General features: G+C 36.3%; 3 protein-coding genes across 5 annotated transcripts; 1 reads left to right on the top strand and 2 right to left on the bottom strand.

Moving 5' to 3' along the window:
- The first annotated feature begins 5,400 nt into the window (after nucleotides 1-5,400).
- On the top strand, nucleotides 5,401-5,819 carry LOC122322615 (prostatic spermine-binding protein). The gene is made up of 2 exons (XM_043215553.1): nucleotides 5,401-5,450; nucleotides 5,522-5,819. The coding sequence occupies exons 1-2, from the start codon at nucleotides 5,417-5,419 to the stop codon at nucleotides 5,758-5,760; spliced, it is 273 nt and encodes a 90-aa protein (XP_043071488.1). The 5' UTR covers nucleotides 5,401-5,416; the 3' UTR covers nucleotides 5,761-5,819.
- A 99-nt stretch (nucleotides 5,820-5,918) lies between these two features.
- LOC6556781 (calcium channel flower) lies at nucleotides 5,919-12,702 on the bottom strand. 2 transcript variants are annotated; one of them, XM_032741393.2, is made up of 5 exons: nucleotides 12,594-12,702; nucleotides 12,219-12,339; nucleotides 9,757-9,964; nucleotides 9,559-9,666; nucleotides 5,919-6,717 (listed from the first exon to the last, which is right to left on the bottom strand). In XM_032741393.2, the coding sequence occupies exons 1-5, from the start codon at nucleotides 12,594-12,596 to the stop codon at nucleotides 6,567-6,569; spliced, it is 591 nt and encodes a 196-aa protein (XP_032597284.1). In that variant the 5' UTR covers nucleotides 12,597-12,702; the 3' UTR covers nucleotides 5,919-6,566. The 2 variants fall into 2 exon arrangements, with proteins under 2 accessions (XP_032597284.1, XP_032597291.1); XM_032741400.2 differs by lacking the exon at nucleotides 5,919-6,717 and adding an exon at nucleotides 9,013-9,251 and having other exon boundaries at nucleotides 12,594-12,690.
- Nucleotides 12,703-15,642: 2,940 nt separating this feature from the next.
- Nucleotides 15,643-21,045, bottom strand: LOC6556736. Of its 2 annotated transcripts, none has more exons than XM_032736930.1 (5): nucleotides 20,040-21,045; nucleotides 18,077-18,882; nucleotides 17,790-18,008; nucleotides 16,828-17,694; nucleotides 15,643-16,779 (listed from the first exon to the last, which is right to left on the bottom strand). In XM_032736930.1, exons 1-5 carry the CDS (start codon nucleotides 20,224-20,226, stop codon nucleotides 16,069-16,071), a joined length of 2,790 nt encoding a protein of 929 aa, XP_032592821.1. In that variant the 5' UTR covers nucleotides 20,227-21,045; the 3' UTR covers nucleotides 15,643-16,068. The 2 variants fall into 2 exon arrangements, with proteins under 2 accessions (XP_032592821.1, XP_001985489.1); XM_001985453.2 differs by having other exon boundaries at nucleotides 15,643-16,770.
- Nucleotides 21,046-21,165: the final 120 nt, after the last annotated feature.

The following is a 21,165-nucleotide window of genomic DNA, read 5'->3' as shown; positions in this document are numbered from 1 at the left end:
GTTCTGACGGCAGCTGCGTTTGATATTTGTCCTACGACTTTGTCCTGCCGCCTGATGTCTTACTCTCGTTTCCCATTCGTATTCGGAGTGACAGCTTCCCTGGTAGCATTTCTGTTGAATTCAAAGAGGAGGATAAAAACCTTTTTGCGCAATGTTTGTTTGTCTAATGCTGCTACGTGTCTTTGCTGTAGGTGGTTACTAATTGGGTTATTGTCAATATTTGATAAGATTAGTTTCTCCCAATTTGCAGCTGCCTCTGCCACTGACAACACACCCAGGCACCTACTTAGTAGTTGAATGCCTCTTTCCAATATGCTCCACAACCAACTCGAACTCGAACTGAAAATTTATAGTTCCACGGAAGCGCCATAGCGCTTGTTATCCTTCCTGTGCCCAAACATTATTTAAATCGTTAAGCAGACACACACAAAATCCCAACTCCAATCCCAATGCACAAATGCCACCAACAGGTCTGGCGCCAGGAAGCCAGGCACCGAGTTGTGTCGAGCCGAGCTCCTCCTTGTCATAATTTAAATCGCGGCCACGCGTAAGCCCAGGCAAAAATATGGAAAACTATGCCCGGGCAATTTGTGGCCGCTTTGCCTGCCAGCCATAATTTTCCCGGGAAAACGCATGAAAATAAGCATTAGACAAAAAGGGGTTTCATCCATTTTAACGATTATGCAATGTGCCTGCTCCGTTGCTCTGTTGCTCCGTTGCCCCTGCCACTGCCAATGCTCCCTCCAACGCATATCAAATCGGCTTTTTACCTGTTGATGTTATGGAGCAGAGAGGGGAACCTGGGGCTGCCGGAAGGTTGCGACAATGTTATACGCTAATTGAGCACAAACACATTTTTGCCCTCAGCGCGTTTATCGGTTTTATGGAAATGTTATTACACCGAGCAACAAAGTTGGGCTGCACATGAATACGAATTGTACTTAATACAGAAAAGTCGCCATACAATGAATGAATAATGTCAAGAAGTCTGTTCAGTAGGGAAAGTTAATAATAATAATTTGCTCAGAAACAAATTTGACACAACTTGCTTAAGGCAAGGAAACTGACTACGGTTCCAGATGGATGAATATAATCAAATATAAAATAAATTAATAAAATCAAAGTAAAAATCGTAAACTAATATGCCTTACGCATAATAAAATAGCTACTTTAAATGAATTCCAACAATTGCATATGTCTTTAAAATTTAATGGCATGTTTTTATGTCTCTAAAAACCGTGTAGCATAGTGAATTGCTCCAGTACACTGTATATACATTGTTTCTTGGCACACGTGCCGCTGCTACGAATATAAAATGACAAACTTGTTAAATATTCTTTATACCAACTAGTTTAGCTCCTCACATTTTCACCGCCTTATGACAGTTTTATAGGGCTTCGCTTTTTGCCCCTCTCGCCATGCTAGTTTTGTTTAAATGCCAGCAACAAAAAATTATAATTATGCATAATTTAATTTTATTATAATATGCATTTTCCAAATACCATTTTCCACTCTCAAAATTCTTGGAAGGTGCTCCGCACGACCAAGCGGAAGCCGCTGGCGACAGACGTCCCAATCCCCAAACTCTGCAGACTGCATCTGTGTGTTGTGCGTGTGTAAGTGTGTGTGTGTGTGTGTGTGTTTGTGTGTATGGTTGTCATTTTACAAAAATTTATGCATTCTTCTTTTTTAGTGGTAATTTGATTTTGATTTGGGAATTTTAATTAATAATCATGTTTTGGGCGCCGCGTCGCATTGCATTCTTGATGAAATATTGTTATGAGTGGAGGCGGAGTTCGAGCTGAAGCTGTACACAGAGCTGGAGCGAGGGGCAGCGGGACAGCGGGGCAGCACGAAATGGACATTGAATATAAAATCCGAATCAGCCCACAAACAAATATTCCACATAATAATTTTATGGTATTTAAAATATCTAATTGGCCAGAAAGAACCACAATTTTTATGTCTGTTCGAAAAGCTTTTTCGAATATTTGCGTTTGCGTGAAGGGGGTGTGGCTGAGATCCCTCAGGTGTGGCCTGTGATGAGGCCCCGAGTATTGTTAATGACCTGTGTGATGATGTGGGTTATATGGAGCCTATAATTGACAAGTAACTGTTTAGATTTTTATTGACAAAATGTGGCAACCACTATAATAAAAATGTTGCTCAATAATTATCAGCTATAAAATGAACTATTCACCTCATTTATTCTCGACAATTAAAATCTGGTTAATAATGGAATTATTGTTCAACCTACTGAAAGGCTATAAAATATTAATTCGATAGAGAAACTAAAAATAAATATGACTATTTCTAATTAATATGTTCTGAAATGTTCTTTATTTTACTCTGGTCAGATATTCCAGAAAACTCCGAAAAGAAAACGGAACTCACGTCTTGTGTTACAGTAACTTCATCTGCAGACATGAAAAACTCAATTAGGGGCACACATAAAGAAAAAAATAAGACAGAAGCCTGGCTACTGCAGGAATTTTGCAAAGAGAAAAGATCAATTTTCTGCGAAGGGACACACTTTAACAGGATAAGATGTATTTAAGCAAATGAACACACAAAGAAGCAGCAAAGTAACAAAGTGTAGCAGAATTTAGCAAAAAGGAGCAGCAAATGCATTCAGCACATGTCGGCGGCACATTGAAGTAGGCCAAACAAAAGCCGAGCGAGCACTTGGCCAACGGCAAATCGTCAACTGGCCAAATGAACCACAAAAGGCAAGCGGCCAACGGCAAGCGGCAGCTGGCGAAAAGAAACAAAAAAGAGATGCTTGGCAAGAGATTAATAAAAGTGATGGGCTCAAATGAGCAACGAAGCAGGCTGCGATTAATGCAAGGCGGAAGACGGAAGATGGAGGGCGGAAGGAGCGTCTTACGCATCTCGTTCAACTAGCCTGATGAAATTTTAAGCCCATTTAGCGAATAATATCAAATCGATGGGATTTCTGGTTTGTATTCAAAAGCGTTGCGAATGCAATAAATGTGCAGCACAGCTGCAAACCAAAATGTATATCCTGTTGTGAGAAGTCCTGGCTGCCGCCTGCCGCCTGCTGTCAGTGTCAACTTTTTGGCAAAAGTATTTTATAGTCAGCAATTTCAGGGCAGGCACAAAATGTTCACAGCACCGTTTTTCGCTTTGCTAGTCGCCGACTGTTGACATTTTCAGCTGTCCTGCGAAACACCACCCGCTGCCCAGCGATGTCCTGGTGCTAATATGTTAAGCAGCAGGTTGTCTAAAAGTCATGCTGCTTAGTGAGCTGTCATCAGAGTGCTCTGAGTTTTGTTTTACAATTTTTCACTTCTACAACGCTTTAGCCAGAAAAAATCGACATGCGGCGGCATCAAACACAACTCTGAGAAAGCCTCTGAGCAGTGATCCTTAAGTTCTGCATCTACATCGTTAAAACGCAAACACTTGACCCATATATCCAACGATATCAACACCAATCTAAATTCCCTGCCTTCCAATCGAATTGCGCAGCCTGTAATTGATACTTTGACGGGATCAGTTGAGGATCGTTCACTATGGACAGACGATTTTATGCTACATTGAATACTATAAAAAGCGAAACCCGAACTCAAATAAAAGCATTAGATAATAGCCATCTGCCACGACCCTCAACAGATGTGGGCCCAATCAATTGAGTTTGCTTGTGGTTTCGATATCAAGAATCTTTTTTGAATAAAGGATCTTGCAGACATTTGCTTACTAAGAAAAATACTTGGGAAATATGTAGATTTAGAACAACAAACAGAGAATGGATATTTTAGGAACGTCGAAATTATTTACGATTATTTACCCTAGCACTATATTTCAGTATATATTAAAATAACAAAAAAAAGGCTATATGATATTGTAGTCCAATTTTAATATTTAAAAAAAAGGCGGGAATAATATTAGACTGGAAATTTTGGTAAGCACTAAGTTTAATCACACAAGAACTTATGTTTCAACTGATCTTTCCCATGCCAGCTATATGAAATCGTGAAATTGAACAAAAATCACAAATTAAATTTCCAAGATTATTGTTAGCCCACAATGTGATGTAATTTCAAGGGCGTTGTCTCTTGTCGTCGAGCAAATCTGAAATATAAAATTTATCGAATTGGCATTTGCTGAAGCAAGTACACAATACTTAAATTAGGTGGCATTATTGAGAGTTTAACAATTATTTTTTATCGTTACCTCATCTTTATTTAAACATTTAAGCTTGTCTTTCCATTTTGATGCAATCATAATAAAGCTACTTTTGCCGCATATTAAAAAGAAAGTAATTTGTTTTGAATTTTTAAACCTCAAAAATAGTTTGCAACTATGGACAAATTTATTCTCTATTTTCCTACGGCTCCTCGAAAGTATGCAATGTTGCAGTTGTTTGATTTGAAGTTGTAATAGTTTCCTGATCTGCCTAAAGATATGCTGTATTTAGCATAGATGACAGAGTTGCATCCTTTAACCTGGCTTTTAGTTCAATCTAAAAACAAGGCTTATATAAATTAAAAAAATGTTTACAAAAATCAAACTGTCAAAAAAAGAACAGACGAATTGACTACTACAAAATTAAAATACCTCCCGCATGTCTAAAACAAAAGAAGAGCACCTTACAAGAAGGATACAAGATTGGCTAAAATATGGCATGGAATGTGTGTAGAGATGTTAAATTGTCTAGCAAAGACCAATAGGGTAACTGTCTATTGACTCCTGTGGACTGCGACCAGGCCATGTCAATCATATCATATGACTAGAAACGAGGGAGAGCAAGAGAATATAATTAATAGAAAGCAATGACAAGAAACCAACTGATGATTGTTAAAACATGAATAAAAACTTTCATTGACTTTATGACGGTAAACTGCAAGTTTTGCAAATACAACCCAAATGCAGAGACTGCAAAAACCCTTCTGGTGGATTGTCCGGCAATTAACGAACTGAGACTGCCCAAGCTAGGGGCCTACACTTACAGAAATGAGAACTGTAATTAGATTCTTGCACATAATACTGGACTGGAAAATGGGCATTTATCACAAAGAGACGTAGTGGATGCTAGTCGTCGCAGACTTAATCAATAATAGTAATTAACATATAAAGGAACAAATGCATTATGATTCATGTTGTCTGGGGAAATTTAAATCGTACATTTTCTATACTTTTTTAATTTACTTTTCAACACCTTGAGAACTTGAAACATTGAGGTCATTCGAAGTCAAGCTAATTTTATGACATCAATTTTATATTAAAATAATTGGCACAAATTTAAAATACAATTTTTTATTTGCACAGTTGTTGCAAATCAAATAGTTTTTTATTTGTGCGCAAAAAAAAACACTTGCCAATATTTTACTATAAAAGGAGCAGCGAATACTTCAGTCAGCATCGAAATCTATTAACAAGCACGTCAAACAATATGCTATCGAACAAGTTTCTGATTATGAGCTTTGGTAAGTAAATTTTAAATAAAGTAATTTTAAGGAGCCGAAACCATATTTGAATGTCAATTCTCAAATTGTAGCTCTCTTTGCTGTGATCATTGTGGTGTCTGCCGAGGGTAGCGAAGAACAAATAAGCGATCGCCGATTCCGTTGGCCAGGCTCCGATGAGCAGGAGGCGGAGGACCCAAATGAGGACAATGACAATGCGGAGGAAGAGGACGATAGTGCGGACGATAAGCCAACAGAAGATGATAACGACGACGACAATGAAGATGATTCTAAAGAATCCGACAATGAATCCAAACAGGAGAACGAGTAGATAATTCTCCATTTTAAAGTTTTAAATATTTTTCCGTTAAATGTTATGTACAATTTATAATTTTGCCTGAAAAAATAGTATAAAAATACTTTTAAAGTATTTATGAATTTTGTAACAACAACAAGTACCAATAAACATTTTAAAAAAACAGGAGAAAAATTGACTGTATGTATAATTAATTTTATTTAACATAATTTAAAGTATGTATAATTGAATTTTAATATGGTTTACATACATTTAATTATTTATATCGATATTTATTTGTATTATGCATTTAAATATATTTTATGTATATTTAAACTATGACTAAATATAAATTTCACACAATTATGCCATCGCTCAATAATTTAATTTAATTATGGTCAGTAATATTTGTATTTTCACTAAATTTTAAATAAGTATTTTGCGTTAGCTTTGAAACCAAAATTGGAATTGGAATGATACACAGGCAATAAACAGAAATATTTTAAACAGAAAATACCAGAATACAAAAATTTAACACAAATACTATTTTCAATTACTATGCGTTTTATTTGAAGAGGTTCCTTGAGGTTTCCATCAGCAGCTCACTTTTATAAACATTGTATTCAACTCTACACCGAGAGAGATCCTTTTCATGCGTGGCGATCCGGTTGGAAGTCTATCGCCAACAGTAAATTGCACACGTTAATTAGATAATTGCCTGTTGCTGTTCTTTGATAGTAGTTGTTTTTTGCAGTTTGCCCATAATGCTTTGCGTTTTGAGTCTTGTTTTCTCACCGCACACCCCACCAGCCACGATCCCAGTGCTCCACGACCCGAAGTCATCACACATTGCTGTCCGTGCCGACGGCGCCGGTGAAGGAGAAAGGCTGCGCATTATTTACAATGCCTGCCCGATCGTTAGTCGTAGATGTCGTTGCATTTCCGCCGTATCCCGATTGCTGGGCAGCGGCTCGCATATCCGTAGCGGAGGCTCTGAGACGAGTTAAGAAATCGACAATTTAGATAGATGTACAAAAACTTGCATGTATAAAACATAAATACTAATGGCAAACAGGCCAAATAAATAGAGACGCTAATTGGATTGTGTGTTGAACTGAGGGCTCGTGCATTGCATTAAAATCGCTTACGTATGCTATTAGGATAGTTATAGTCATGATAACTTATGTGTTATCAATTCATTTAAATAAAAACTTAATTATAAGTGAAATCGCAAAATACATAGCAGCAAATAAAACAAAATACAATCATGCTACGAAAATGTTCAACAACATTAGCCAAAAATAAACATATTTTAACAACTTAGAAATCTACATCTTGAAATAATATTCACATTTCGTTTTTTTTCGCAATTTTTTGTTCACAATCAAATGCCCAAATCTTTAGTTACAATAATACATAATTGTCAATTGTACATTTCAAAATTATATGTTGAGTAGAAAGGGAAAAGCAAGCAAAATGTGTCTTATGTTCATATAATAAAGCTAAGATGTACGTTCGATTTAAATAATGTAGAAAATAGGAAACAAATTGAGCTTATAGGAACCGTGCCCGATTATTCGAATCGATAACTACAAACTACGGCGCAAATCCAAACAGATCGAATAACAAAATATGTACATATTTTCAAGAGCGACACAGTGCAATTGAAAGGAATAACAAAGTCCAAAATTAAAGTGACTAGGGAATTGACTAAACTACATTCGAACTACTTAGTTGAGTTGCCTTGACGTTAACATACTTCTTGCTGCTGTTGTTGTTGTTGTGGTAGTTCTTTTAGTTGGTTTGCTGCAGGCTGCAAATTGGCATTAACTGGTCTGTTCTGGGGCAGTTTGACATGTACAATTGTTTTGCATAGTATACATACACATATATAATTGCAGTTTCAGTTAAGACATAATATTTTACTTGAATCATTTTTAGTGTTGCGTTCGTAAAACATATTCAATTTATTTGCTAATTTTAACTAGCTGATAGGTATTTTAAGCTAGGACTCTGCTCAGGCTGATTGCGAGAAAATGTTTTGTTACAAGTAATCATTGAGTATGTTTATTTTGGGAAAGCCACATTGGATGCCAATATGGATCCATTAGGATGTTTTTTTTTTCATATATAAATATATATATATATATATATATATATATATATATTTGGTAATGTTCGCGAGTATTATTATTTGTGTGAGTTACTAGTTATGCTTAGCAAACGATTATTAATTATAAACAATTAATGTCTAAGTATAAGCATAACAGACTAAATAAGAAATATAAGGGAATGTTATTTGTAATAAGTATGGAAATACTGAAGTAAAAATAAGTAATAATAAATTAATCTTTGATAACAATTTGGAAAAAATACTAAACAATTAATAAATAATCAATTATATATCAATTTCACGACAGGCATAAATCTTTTCAAATTAATCACATATTTTTCTTAGTGAAAAACTTCGAAAGCTGAATAAAGAAGCACATAAATCCCCTTAATCTTTTCTATTAATTTGCAGTATTTTACATTTAATTATCGTTTGCAACCTTTGTTTAATAAATTATGAACAATTCTGGTATTTTGTGGTATATATGATATTTTGTTACTATATCTTGCGACAAAAAGAAACAAAACAAAAGCTTTTGCTTATCTCAATCAACATTTAACATTTCAAATAGTTTTTTGATTCTTTTTGTTTTTGTTTTTTTTCTTTGTGTCTGAGTTGTACATATTGCTCTACGATTCTTGAATTGATTTCCTTATGTTGCAGGTAATTTGTGTACTTTGCCGTGTGGAAGCTGTCGCTTGTTAGTTTTTATCTTAGCCATTTGTAGCTAGCGTGTTTTGTTATTCATATATATTTTCTCACTAAAAATAAATTGTATATAATATATATATATTTAAATATATATTTATATGTATATGTACTTTTCAAAAACACCTCGTTCTACAACGGACATTTAGTAATGCGGAAATGCAACTACATGCAAAGGACGACAAATGACCAAAAATAGTGAAAATGCATTTGCGCAACAATTTGTCAACATTATTTTGTTTAGTAACAATTATGAAAAGTTTCTTTGTTTATCAATTGGTGGGGTGTTTTTTTCTGTAATTCTGCTATTCTGTTTTCTGGCTACTCTTAATGATCTCTGCGCGGCCCTACAAGTTTTTTTCTTTCATTATTATTTATATTACTTTCAATTGGAACGAACACTAAAAACTATGCGCCGTAAAATATTTGTTACTCAATATTTCATGATGATATTTTTCCTTTTCTAATTGTTAATGTTTAAGTGTGTGTGTGTGTGTGTATCTGTGTGTGAAGGAGGTGTCGTGTTTTATGCTGTTTTTTGGCAGTTTATGCTTTTGCTTAGCACATTTATGTTGGACGCCAAACATCGGGATCTTCCATGAGCGTAATATGTTGGTCTCCGCCCATTTGCATTTGGCCACCCGCCTGGCCGCCAGCCATTTGTGTGGGCGATGTGGCCGCAGCGGCCATGTCCTCACGTGAAGCTCTAATGTGGTTTTTTTTTTGTTTTTTGTTTGTTATTTTTATTGATTATTGGGTTAGATAACATTGGTTATAGTGGTGGTTGTTGTTGTTGCCGATGTTTATTTTTTGTTCAAGTTGAATAACATTATTTTTAATTGTAAGCGTAATCACAGCGCAAGCAGTTCAAGGAATAGAGAGAACATTGTTTCGATTAGCATTTTGTGCCTTCAGTATTTGATTCTCCGCTCCGCAAACAGACTAAGAGTTAACTAGCAATATCTAACTGGATATATATGAGCCAAAGGCCACAACTTCCAGTCAATACTCACTTTTTGCCTAACGCCATCATGCCGTAGACTGCGCCGGTGGCAAAGATCAAACCACTGCCAAAGAGACTCGCCAGGCCGAAGCACATAAAAATGGGCGGCACCGCCATGCTAAAAGAGGAAAACCACATAGAATTAGAATGATTCTTGTTTTTTTGTTGTATTTTTTTTTGGATACTGTATTTAATTTTTGGCACTCACGCGCAGTAGAGACCCGCTCGGAAATACATCGGCTTGGCATCCACCTTATCGGCCACTGAGCCGACCTGTTCGATACACACAAAGCAACAAGGTGCCTCCAGGGCCATCACCACAAATCCAGCTAACATCTGTATTATGCCCGCGACGAGGCATGAGACGCTCAAGCCAATGATTGATAGAACATTCCACAGGCCAAAGAGTATGGCAACTGAAAAGGATACAGAATTAGTAAAGGCTCCAACAAGAATTCAGTTATGAGAATTTTAATCTGAATCTAAATGCAGATTTTAACAAGCATGTTACCTGGTAAAGATAAGTAAGAAATTGCTAAGTAGAAGATAGTTAAACAAAAAGCGTTTCATATCTGCGTAAATAAAGGGCGTTTCGTAAACAAAAGCATTAACTTTATCTAGCTGATGATGGTTTAGTTCGGCTCTAACCGAAATTTAATTTATTGCATCAACCTACGCCTCCAAATTTTGACCCCATTATCACTTTCGCTACAAATAATATGTATAAAAAAAAAAAAAAAAATATATATATATATATATATATAGCTGATTATGGTTTAGTTCGGCTCTAACCGAAATTAATTTTTTATTGCATCAACCTACACCTCCAAACTTTAGCTCCATTATCACTTTCGCTACAAATAATATATATAAAAAAAATAAATTTAAAAATATATATATACATATATATATATATATATGTATATCGTTAGAGCATTTCAAGCGTAATCTAATCAAGAAACCTGACTCATCCAACTGCTAAATTAACGACAAGGTTTCATTCTTTTATTATAAATAAAACACATAAAATGAAAATAAAGCGCCACATACACGCAGACAGAGGAAGAGAGAGATAGAGAGAGAGAGAGATATAGAGAAAGGCAGAGAAAGATAGAGACAGAGATAGAGACAGAGAGAGAGCACAGAAGCGTGACAAAAATGCAAACAACAAAACAGTTGTTGAAATTGGAACATTTCTTGGTTTGGAAACTGGTAAATGAAGGCTGAATAGACAGATGCTGTGAGGGCTCCATAAACTGATGCTAAATATAGAAACGAAACTACAAACGAATGCATTAAGTGTGAGAGTGTACAGAATTTAAATAAAGATAACTAAACTGAATTCCAAGGCATTTACTTTCGAACAATATAATTATCTAAGAGGCTCGTGATAAGAGTCTGTGGAGCAGGTAAACAGATGTTTAAATGTGTGAATTGAGCCAAGCCAGTCTCAGCTGAATAAATAAATGGTTGCTAGTTAAGCCTAAAAAGAGTGCTGATGAAATTGGCACAGAACTAAATAGACAACCAGTATTTTTTCTGTAAGCTGATCTCAATTCTGAGGTCAGTGCGGTACAGACTTGAATGAACTCTCAGCTACAATAACGTTAGCGTAGCAACAATAAACAAAAGTTGTAAGTATTAATTAAAAGGCGCTGTTTTTTTTTTTTTTTGTTTCTTTTTTTATGAAACCGGTTCATGGAAGCCGCACGAATGAATTTTCATTTATTAAAATAACTGTACGAGTTAATCATCAGTCACATTTATGGCTTGCTGGTTGCTCAACATAAAATAAATGAGCAAATATATTTATTTACTAAATAAAGTATTTCATTAGTTAATTTTCAAACGAATTTAAACAGCTCCCTTTCAGCCAGCTAAACATAAACCAATTAAAGCTAAGCTCTCTTTCGGTTCGACTAATAGTTTTTGCAGGCAACTTGTGTCATTGAACCTCAGAGTGCTTCACAGGCAGACGTAAAAAGGGAACTTCATACATACATATAAACATTTGTGTATATTTGCATTCGTATTGGAAAAGTCGCGTGGAATTGTGGAAGGGAAAGCCATCAAATGGCGAGGAGTTCAATGTCATCGCAAGCAACTGCGGAAACGAAGAACAATAGATATTAATGTCTGTCTGCGTGTTTATTACGCAAAACAACAAACGACGCAAGAGAGTGAGAGACCCAAAGAGAGCGTGTAAACTTTACTGATAAAAATAAGAAGAAGAAAGCAATAATTTGATTGCAATTAATTGACTCAAAATGACTCTCTGAAGAACATTTTGATAGGAAAATGCACTTCAAACGACCTGAAATATTGACATAGAAAGCGATAAAAAAAAAATACGGGCACACACAAAAACACACACTGAGGCAAATATTTCTGTATCCTTTATGGCATATTTCTCTGCTGTTGTTGTTGCTTTTGCTGTTGCCTTTATCAATGTCAGGCCAAAGAGTCAGAGCGAGAGAGCGTGCGTGCCGTGAGTATTGTGGGTGGGTTAGACTCACTCACACGCATACAACTAGTGGGAGGAGGAGTAGAAGGAAGGAAATAGAATAGAGATAAGCAGTGTAACAATGAAATTTACATGCATAACATAAGAATGAAAATCGATGCAAATGTTTTCGTTCTGTGGTTGTTGTTGTTGCTGTTATTACTTACAGAATGCGGCAACGATGCCCAGCACACGACTGCCATATTTGAGATACCAGGGCGCTTCGGGGCCACCAGCTGGATCCTGATTCGGACGCGCCAGCAGTCCCGTTATCTTTTCCGCAAACGACTGCACATTAAAAATCAATTATATTATTTAATCATCAAATAGTTATTTATTGGAAAATCGAACTGCGTTTGCAACAAAATATCTGTCATGCAATTTGTGACACGGCTGCTTTTAAAACATACACGCAGTCACACACATACATGGAGTACACATTCACAAAATTCACGTCACCAAAAACTTCTACCGCGTTTAGTTAGTCCAAACAATTTTCTGCATTGCAGTTCATTTTGCAGCTTTGACACAGTTCTACGTACCATTTTGTTAAGCAAACTATTTAAAATTAAGCTAATTTTTTATAGCCCAAATCTAACAATTCTATGCACTTTACACCGACGAAAAAAAACGCAGAACAGAAAGAAGTGCAGAATAATACCGATAACACGGGCCAATCGATTTTTTTTGACATTGGCGCTGCCAGATTGTTTCAATTAACAGAATTGCGAATGCTGTTAACAGAATTTCCTGCCGTTTCAAATTATTATGTTCTTTAAATCCCGAAGTTGAGAAACTATTATTGTCTTAATTATAAAAATAATAGAAATAACAATAATTAAATTTTATCAGCCGTGGAGTTATTGTTTGAGTTTGATTGTTAGCATACACTTAACATGAGCTACTGAAGCAATTGTTTAGATTGTTCCAAATCCAGATCAGTCGTCAAGACTATCCAAGTCGATAAGAATAAAAGAATTAAAATTGAAAGTAATGAATTCGGACATTGAATTAAATTACGTGGAGATGAACAAGATAAAGGTAGAAGCAATGCTGATGCAGGTTACGAAGCAAACTCGATGTGCAATTAATATTTATATTAATTATGATGTATTTTTATAAGCTGCCATCAAGCAAAGATAACTTTGCCATCAGCCACTCAAGCCGGCAAGAATGTAAGCTAAAGTAAAAAAATAGGGAAAAGTTTTTCAATACATTTACTATTTTCTCAGATATTATTGACCGTAAATATGTCATTAGTTCCCAACTGAGAAGGTGATCAGGATTCGTAGCACAGATTTGATCCAGTTATACTTTTGTGTAACTATAATAATCGTAAATTTTATAGATAATAAATAAAACAAGGTTTTTTTTGCGGGTTTCGGGAGTTGAAAATAAAATTGTAAATACAGTTTTTATTGCCTGAATTATTTTTTGAAAATATTGCCATTTTTGGTTGCACATAAAAAAGGGGAAGGGGCGAGAGTTGTACGTGTAATTTGTATCGTTGTTCTAATTGATTGATTGAAATGGGCGTTAAATTTACATATTCTGGTTCGGCTTCCGCTTAAAGTCGACAAATTGCAATTTTTGATATATATTTTTGTTGGACGTTTTACAGTTGAAAACTATTCAAATGCCATGCACAGGGTTCTCAATTTCAGTTTCGTTTCATACTTGAGCAGTAAGTTCAAAAATATATTTAAGATTTAAGTCTACGGCAAGTGTAGAGTTTTAAGGGTGGCAATTGTTTTTGCACGATTCTCAATTGTTGAACTGAATTGTTGTTTGACTCTATACTACGAGTATTGTCGAATGATTATTGAAATCGTGCGCCCAAGTATATTTTCGATTGTTTTTCTTAAAGATTAACTTAAATGTTGTCGGTTGGTTGTGTTGGGGTTTGTTTTGTTTTTTTCTCTTTTTTCTCGGGGTTATGTGTTCGTCCAGCAGCCCGTTACTAAAGTTAATTATTTGCTATGTCTATTGATTTGTGAAACATAAACTATTTGTAAATTATTGGTAGTTATACTCGCAGTATTGTAAAAAGCATTCGCTTTTCGTGTTGCACATTACAGAACAAACATAAAATGATCCTCTTTCTATTGTACTTGATGTTTTTGTTGCGTATTCATAAAAAGTTGTTCATACAATTCTTGATTTGATATATATTTTTTTGGTTTTAAACATTAGTTGGAAATTTACTTTTTTTACTAAAAACAAATTTGGATTCAATTTAACAATGTTATTGTTGCTATTGTTTATAATTTGATATTCATTGCAATTTATTGAGGTTGTTGATTTTGAAAAGTTTCTTGTTGTTATCTTTTCAGTTTCTTTGCTGGCGCAAACAAATGCACAGTGAAATTTCGAAAATAGAACATTTAAAATAATAATCGAAAAAAAAGGAAGATTGAATTATTGTTGTCAATTTCATTGCACATTTGTCTGACGCTTTGAACACTTGCGTTCAAAATGTTTAAATCATAGAGAAAATCATACAAAATGATGAAATTTGGAAAAGTTAAAAGAAATTCAAGATTTCTTGTACAAAATACAAAATTAATATGGCTTTTCAAAAAGCTTTAAAAGTCAATTATAAAAAATGTAGTGAAAATGTTAGAAAAATGTTTTGAAGAACAGTTTTAAAGGCCAGCTTATGGGCAGCATTGTGTTTACAATTTTACACAGTTTGAGTTGTCAGCATTAAATTTTTAAACTAATTTGTTTTCAGTTCGTTAAACTTATCCAGAGGATGTCACAAAGTTGTTGCCATGGATATTGCCTGCTGATATTGTCTCGGCTGGCCTCACTCTCTTCTTTCTCTCTAATTGTAGTTTTAGGTGGGTTTCTGTGTGTGTGTTAATGGTCAAGTTAAGACGATTGTAGCATCATTTGATTTATATTAAAATTTATTATAAAACAATTGTTCGGTTCGTATGGATGTGTGTGTGTGTGTGTGTGTAGGTGTGTGTGTTCTTGTGTATGCGTATGTAATAGTAGTTGTAGTAATCGTAGTAGCTAGCCGTTTTGTTAAGATCACAATTGTGCTAAGAAATACTATATCACAATTAATTATTTACACTCGTTATTATTTGTATTTTTTGCTCTTCGCATTACATCTTAGGTGGTGGTGGTGGGGCGGGGTCGGCAAAACGACCCAGAAAGTCATGCAAATAACATTTTGCACTTTAGTTGTTTGCCTCTTTGTCACATTTGTTTTTGTTTTTGTTGTTGCTGTTGTTTGTTGTATAAAATGCTCATTGCGCTTAATTAAGAAAAGTATAGAAAACAAAATCTTAAGCAGAATTTTGGGCATTTAAAGCTATGCTTTCTTTTCTTTATCTTTTTCATTTTCTTCTCTTTTCTATATTATGTGTTCACTTCTATTCTCAAATCTCTTCTCGTCATACACTTTTCACTTTACTCTTAAAAAATACACGCACACGGCTTGGCTGGAACTCTTATTAGAAGGATATTTGTTTCGCTCACTTTATCGCTTACAAGAAATAAAAACAATATAATAAAAATAATTATTAATATAATCGTGTCATATTGTACATAAAAAGTGTTTTTGTTTTTTTTTTTTTGCATTATAATTGCACAACTTTACCTTGCTAGCTTTCTTTTATGTATATAAAAATTTTGCCTGGCAATTTTTTTTTTACAAAATGACGTGTGCTGGAGCGGAAGACTCACGTTTTCATTTATCTTAAGATTTTTTTGCGTTTTTGGTATGAAAATGTTTTTTTTTTTTTGTTACGTTAATTACAAAATGTTTTGTACAATCTTGCCGTCTATATACAATTGAATGTCGAAAATGTACTTGTTGAAAAATGCATGTGCCCAAAAGTCGATGAAATCATCTTTCTCTTTCTGAAAGATCCATGAGAAACACCTAAAACTTAATGTGTGTAACGCTATTGCTGCCTATAAGCTGGCCCTGCGACTTAAAAATGCATAGTGTGAAAAATTACAGTAGTAGAAAAGAAGGGGGGAAAAGTCAAAACAGTTGACTTAGCAAAAGACGTTTGCTATAAAATTTTTGGTGAATGAGAAATTCGTCCACGAATTAAAACTGGGCGTAAAATTAAGAGGCCCTTGCTGCTGCAGATGCTGATGTTGTTGTAGTTGCTGCTGCTGATGCTGCTGCATCTGATGTTGCATCTGCATCTGCTGCTGATGATTATGATAATGATGTTGAGGCAGCGGCTGTTGCGATTGCGCGCGCTGTAAAATGCGCAAATTGGTGCCGGATGCCATGCGCTGCAGCTTGTGCAAGGTTTGCGCATCTGGTGTTGTGCTGCTGCTGTTGCTGCTAGATGCTCCTGCAAAACTGGATGCTGGCGAATTGAGCGATACCGAAGCGGGACGTGGACGCTGTTGTTGTTGTTGCAGTTGCTCCGGTTGTTTTGGTGTATTTTGCGCTGCGGCTGCTGCAGTCAACATGGCCAGCAAATTCATGCCAGTTGTTGGCGTTGTTTGTTGCCGCTGCTGTTGTTGCTGCTGCTGCTGCTGCTGCAACTGTTGTTGTTGTTGTATATACTTTTTGTTCAAAATGCTTTTGACTACCAGCTGTTGTTGCTGCTGCTGTTGATTGCTTTGCTTATCACTTTGTGATTTGGGGCGAGTGCGTTGCGGCTGCTGTTGCTTTTGAGCCTTGGCAGTCTTCAGTTGCTGCTGCTTTTCCTTGCGTATCAAATCAAACGAGCTGACAATCTGAAATTGCTTCGGTTTAGCTGTAGACGCATTTGTTGCAATCTTATCGCTGCTTACCTTCTCGTTGCTTGCCGGCTGTTGGGCATCATTTTGACTTTGGCTATGAAACAGTTGACGTTTGCTTGTTGATGTTGCAGTTGTAGTTGGTGTTGCGGCTGCTACTGCAGTTGCAACAGTTGCTGCCACTGCCTGAATATTTGCTGTTGGCGTATTTGTTGTTGATGATGTGGTTGTTGTTGTTGTTACTGTTATTGGTGTATTGCTGCCCGCAGCCACATTCAGTTGCTTGTTGTTATTGTTGTTGCTATTGCTGTTGCGCTTGATATTGCTATTGCAAATGTTGCTGGCAGTGAGACCACCATTGCCACCGACGCCACCATTACATGCACCTCCACCGTTAACCGCCTTCCCATTGAGATTATTTAGCTTAACACCATCCAAATCACCCATTGATTTGTGCCGCTGACGACGCGACGCAGCACGTTGCTGATCCTTTTTGCAGCTGCTGTTGTTGATGTTGTTGTTGTTTGTAGGCGATGCTGATGTTGCACCATTCATGATGGCCTTAGGACTCTGCTGGCCCGAGCATTTGCGACGACGTTGCGTCGATGATGACTCAATGTCAGAGCGACGATCATTCACCCACTTCTTGAGCCGCTTCACAAACGGCATAATCATAAAGAATGAAGCTGAACCTTTGCCCAGTTTTGCCTTCGATACGGCATCGTTCTTATTAACCGGCAATGCATCAATACGAAACCATTCACAACATTTGATCTCCATGCGCGTCCGCGGCGCAAACTGCGTATCCAACGGTATATTGCGTACAATATACAATCGTATACATTGATAATTGATAAAAGCCTCAATGTAATCATCCGCATCAATGGCGTTTGTTATGTCAAAGCCTGTCTCCTCATAGACCTACAGCAATAAATATAAAACGATTAGACCATTTTGCAATTTGAAGCAATTTGATATTAGCTAAAAATTCTCTTTTCTTTTGTTTTGTTACTTGCCTCCCTGGTGGCACAGTGTGCGGGATCCTCGTTTTCGTTGATTTTACCCTTGGGGAAGCCCCAAGAGTTTCGAGCAAAAAATGATTGCACCAGCAGACAGTGATTGAGATCCTCCGATACGAGTATGGCGCCACATGTCGGCACTGATAGCTTATAATTTTTCCATTCCAACAATATCTGATCCACAGTGCCAAAATGCTTGTTCAAAAAGGGAATGTGCTGTAAAAAAAAGCAATATGTATCAATGTATAATTAAATGTTAATGACGTTAAGCACTTGTTGCTCACCTGAAAGAGTTGCATGGCGAACTGTTTGATGCCAACGGCTGGCAGTCGGCGTTGCTGCTGTTTCTGTTCTGGTGTCGTTTGATCGGAATCCTCGGGCGCGCAGAAGAAGTCCAAGTAGAACCAATGCGCCTGCTCAATTTGAAAGCAAATGCGTATTAAATTATTTAGCTCCATGTCCGGCACATTGATTATGAAACGACTGGCCAGATCGTCGAGTATATCGGACGGAATTTTCGATTTCTCTGGCAATTTGATGCTGGACGACTTTGTTGTTGTTGTTGTTGCTGCTGCTGATGATGATGCGTTGTCTGTTGCCGTTGGATCTTCCGTGGAGGAACAGGAGCTGCCATAGCTATTGGCCGTTAAGGAGTTGCTTGATGTGCTTGAGTTGGTCGATGATATGGATGAGTTGAGGCGTTGCTTTTGTGCGCTACTGTTGTGCGCCTGCTGCAATTGCTTCTGCTGTGTCTTACACTCAATGGCAATTGGTGCACTACTGATGCCTGTCGATGCGACAGCAACAGTTGCCGCTGCGGTCGATGTTGTTGTTGTTGTGAATACCGCGCCCGTTTTTAGCAATTGATTTAATACATCATTCTCAGTTTCGTTATCAGAGTGTCGTCGTTGTTGTTGATGTTGTTGTTCCTGTTTAATTGCTGCGGTTGTTTTAGTAACTGTCGACAATTGTTGATAAGACGGGCCATTGTTGTTGTTGATGTGGTTGTGGTTATTGTTGTTGTTGTTAATGTTGTTGATGTTGAGCACCTTTTGCAACGTCAGCGATGCGAGCAACGCCAAGTTATTAACTTGAAACAAACACAAATCCAAAAACATTAAAAATCGTATGGCATTGCTTGAGTAATATTCCGATTTCGTAACCTGTGTACATTAAGTTATTGATTAGAAATGGCGATGAGAACACACACAACAGATAACCGATTGCCTAATCGCTGATAACAATTTTTAAAAATGATTATATTCTTGTGGATGTGTTGGGGAGGTGTGAGTTTTAAAAATATATTCAGTAATTAACCTTTAAATAAGGTGACTCAAGTTTGGAAAATATATAGTCTTTTAGCTCTCTCTCTCTCTCTTGAATTAATTCTTTGTTGATTTTAGTTCTTAAGTTGTGACAGATTAGAGACTTTTTGGCTGTTTTCTTAAATAGCTTATCTAACAATATACCCTATATAAGTTTGGTGAAGACACATTTGGTTAAATTATTACAAAGCAGCTGATTTTGCAATTTTATGTGGTCAAAAATTTCACTGCTAGTAAAGTCCCCTTAATAAGTAAATACAGCCAAGTATTTAATTCGCGTTGACAACAAATCGCTGGGGCGTTGCCAATTAATCGACAGAGCGTTGCCACAAAATCGCATACATTTTGTAAATTTGCCAATTTGCTATGAAGTTAACACAAATGTCTTGCAAATTTACCTTTTGATAGCCATGAACTTCATAATTAATCACAGTCTAGTTAAATAATTAAAATAAAAACTATAGGTGACCTTCAAATGTTACTTTCTGCAGTATCTGTTTTCAAACGATCAACAAATAGCAACTTGGAAAAATGCTGAATAATCATTATTGCTATGTATGTGTTTTTGTATATTCACATAATGATCAAACAGCTGGGCCATTGATCTACAAATTGCGCAACAACAACTACAACTAGTCACACAATTACCAACGCTAATCGTATTTTAGCCTCTAAAATCGTGTCGCAAGATGAGAGAAGAGTGGGGGTCTCAGCTCAGTTCAGCGACCTGCCTTCGAGTGTTGCAAGCGACTGCAAATGCGCGCGTGGAAAACTACTGAGACGGAGAGATAAAAATACTCATAAATAGTAAGCAGCGAAAGTGTGTGCAATGGAGATAGAGATAGATATGCAGTTGCCTCTACTATTTTTATTGCAAAATTTGATGCATTTATTAACACTATTGTTTTATTCACTAATTTACCGTTATCATTTTGAGTGTTGTTCAATGGTTTGCCTGCTGCTGCTGTTGTTGTTGTCAAAACTGCTGCTGCTGCTACAGCGGAGCGCCTCTGTCGCTGCTTGGACTGAGACGTCGACGTAGATGCGGTGGTGGCAGCGGCGGCGGTTGCGACGACGGCGGCGGTATTAAATATTGGGGCAATTTCCATAATATTTCGTATTAGTTTTTATTTATTTTTATGTAATACACTTAGTTTAGGATATTCTTTCGTTTTTGTTTTTGATTTTTACAGTTTGTGTGTTTGTTTGGTTTATTTTATCATTCACGCTAATTTCATGCTCAGTCTTCGTCTTCCTCTTCTCGAATTTTTTGTCACGTATCTTTGCAATATCGTGGATCGAGTTTTTTCTGATTCTGCTGCTGATGTTGTAGTTGTGAATATGGCTGCCAGTCGTCGAAAATCGTTGTTGTTAGCTGCTGCTTCTGTCGCACAAATTTCAATTTCCAATGCAATTGGTGTAGTTGATAGTTTCGATTGCTGTTGTTATTTGCAGTTCTTGCTGCTGTTGTTGTTGTTGCTGTTGTTGTGTTGCAATCAACATTATCTGCATTTCTTTTTGTGTTGCTTTCGTTTGTGTTGTAAGCCATCCACAATTAATTGTGTCGCTAAACAAAAACTGAAACAGAAACAAAAAGTCTCCGCTACTCTCCACTCGGCATACGTACGCACACAACCAAACTTGTTTTTCTTCACGTACTTTCTAAAAAAAAATTGAGGCTGCCTGTGTGTGTTGTGTGTATGTATGTAGTTTTTGCGTCACTGTTATTTGCTGCTTGAGAATGGCTTACACGCTGATAGTTATATGCATGCGTTATTTATAATTATTTTATTAATACGTTGCACTTATATTTATGAAATATTTTGCACTATTTAATAGCTTTTTTAAGTTTTGGAAAATGCTTCCTCGTCGCACATATACATATGAAAGTCGCTGTTATAAGACCACTTCTGAGCATCAAGAAAATACCACTAATACCAAATGCCAGCAGCATGCGGTTACACTGCTTGGCCCAGGGTTGATTTATGTTGAACGTCAATGTTCATTATCTATCAATATATGTTAAATATAATATTCAATATCTTTTA

This window comes from Drosophila grimshawi, unplaced genomic scaffold (genome assembly GCF_018153295.1).
Source record: "Drosophila grimshawi isolate 15287-2541.00 unplaced genomic scaffold, ASM1815329v1 contig_44, whole genome shotgun sequence".
Classification (NCBI taxonomy): Eukaryota; Metazoa; Arthropoda; class Insecta; order Diptera; family Drosophilidae; genus Drosophila; species Drosophila grimshawi.
The sequence above is the reverse complement of the archived record's forward strand: the minus strand, read 5'-3'. Positions and strand labels throughout refer to the sequence as shown.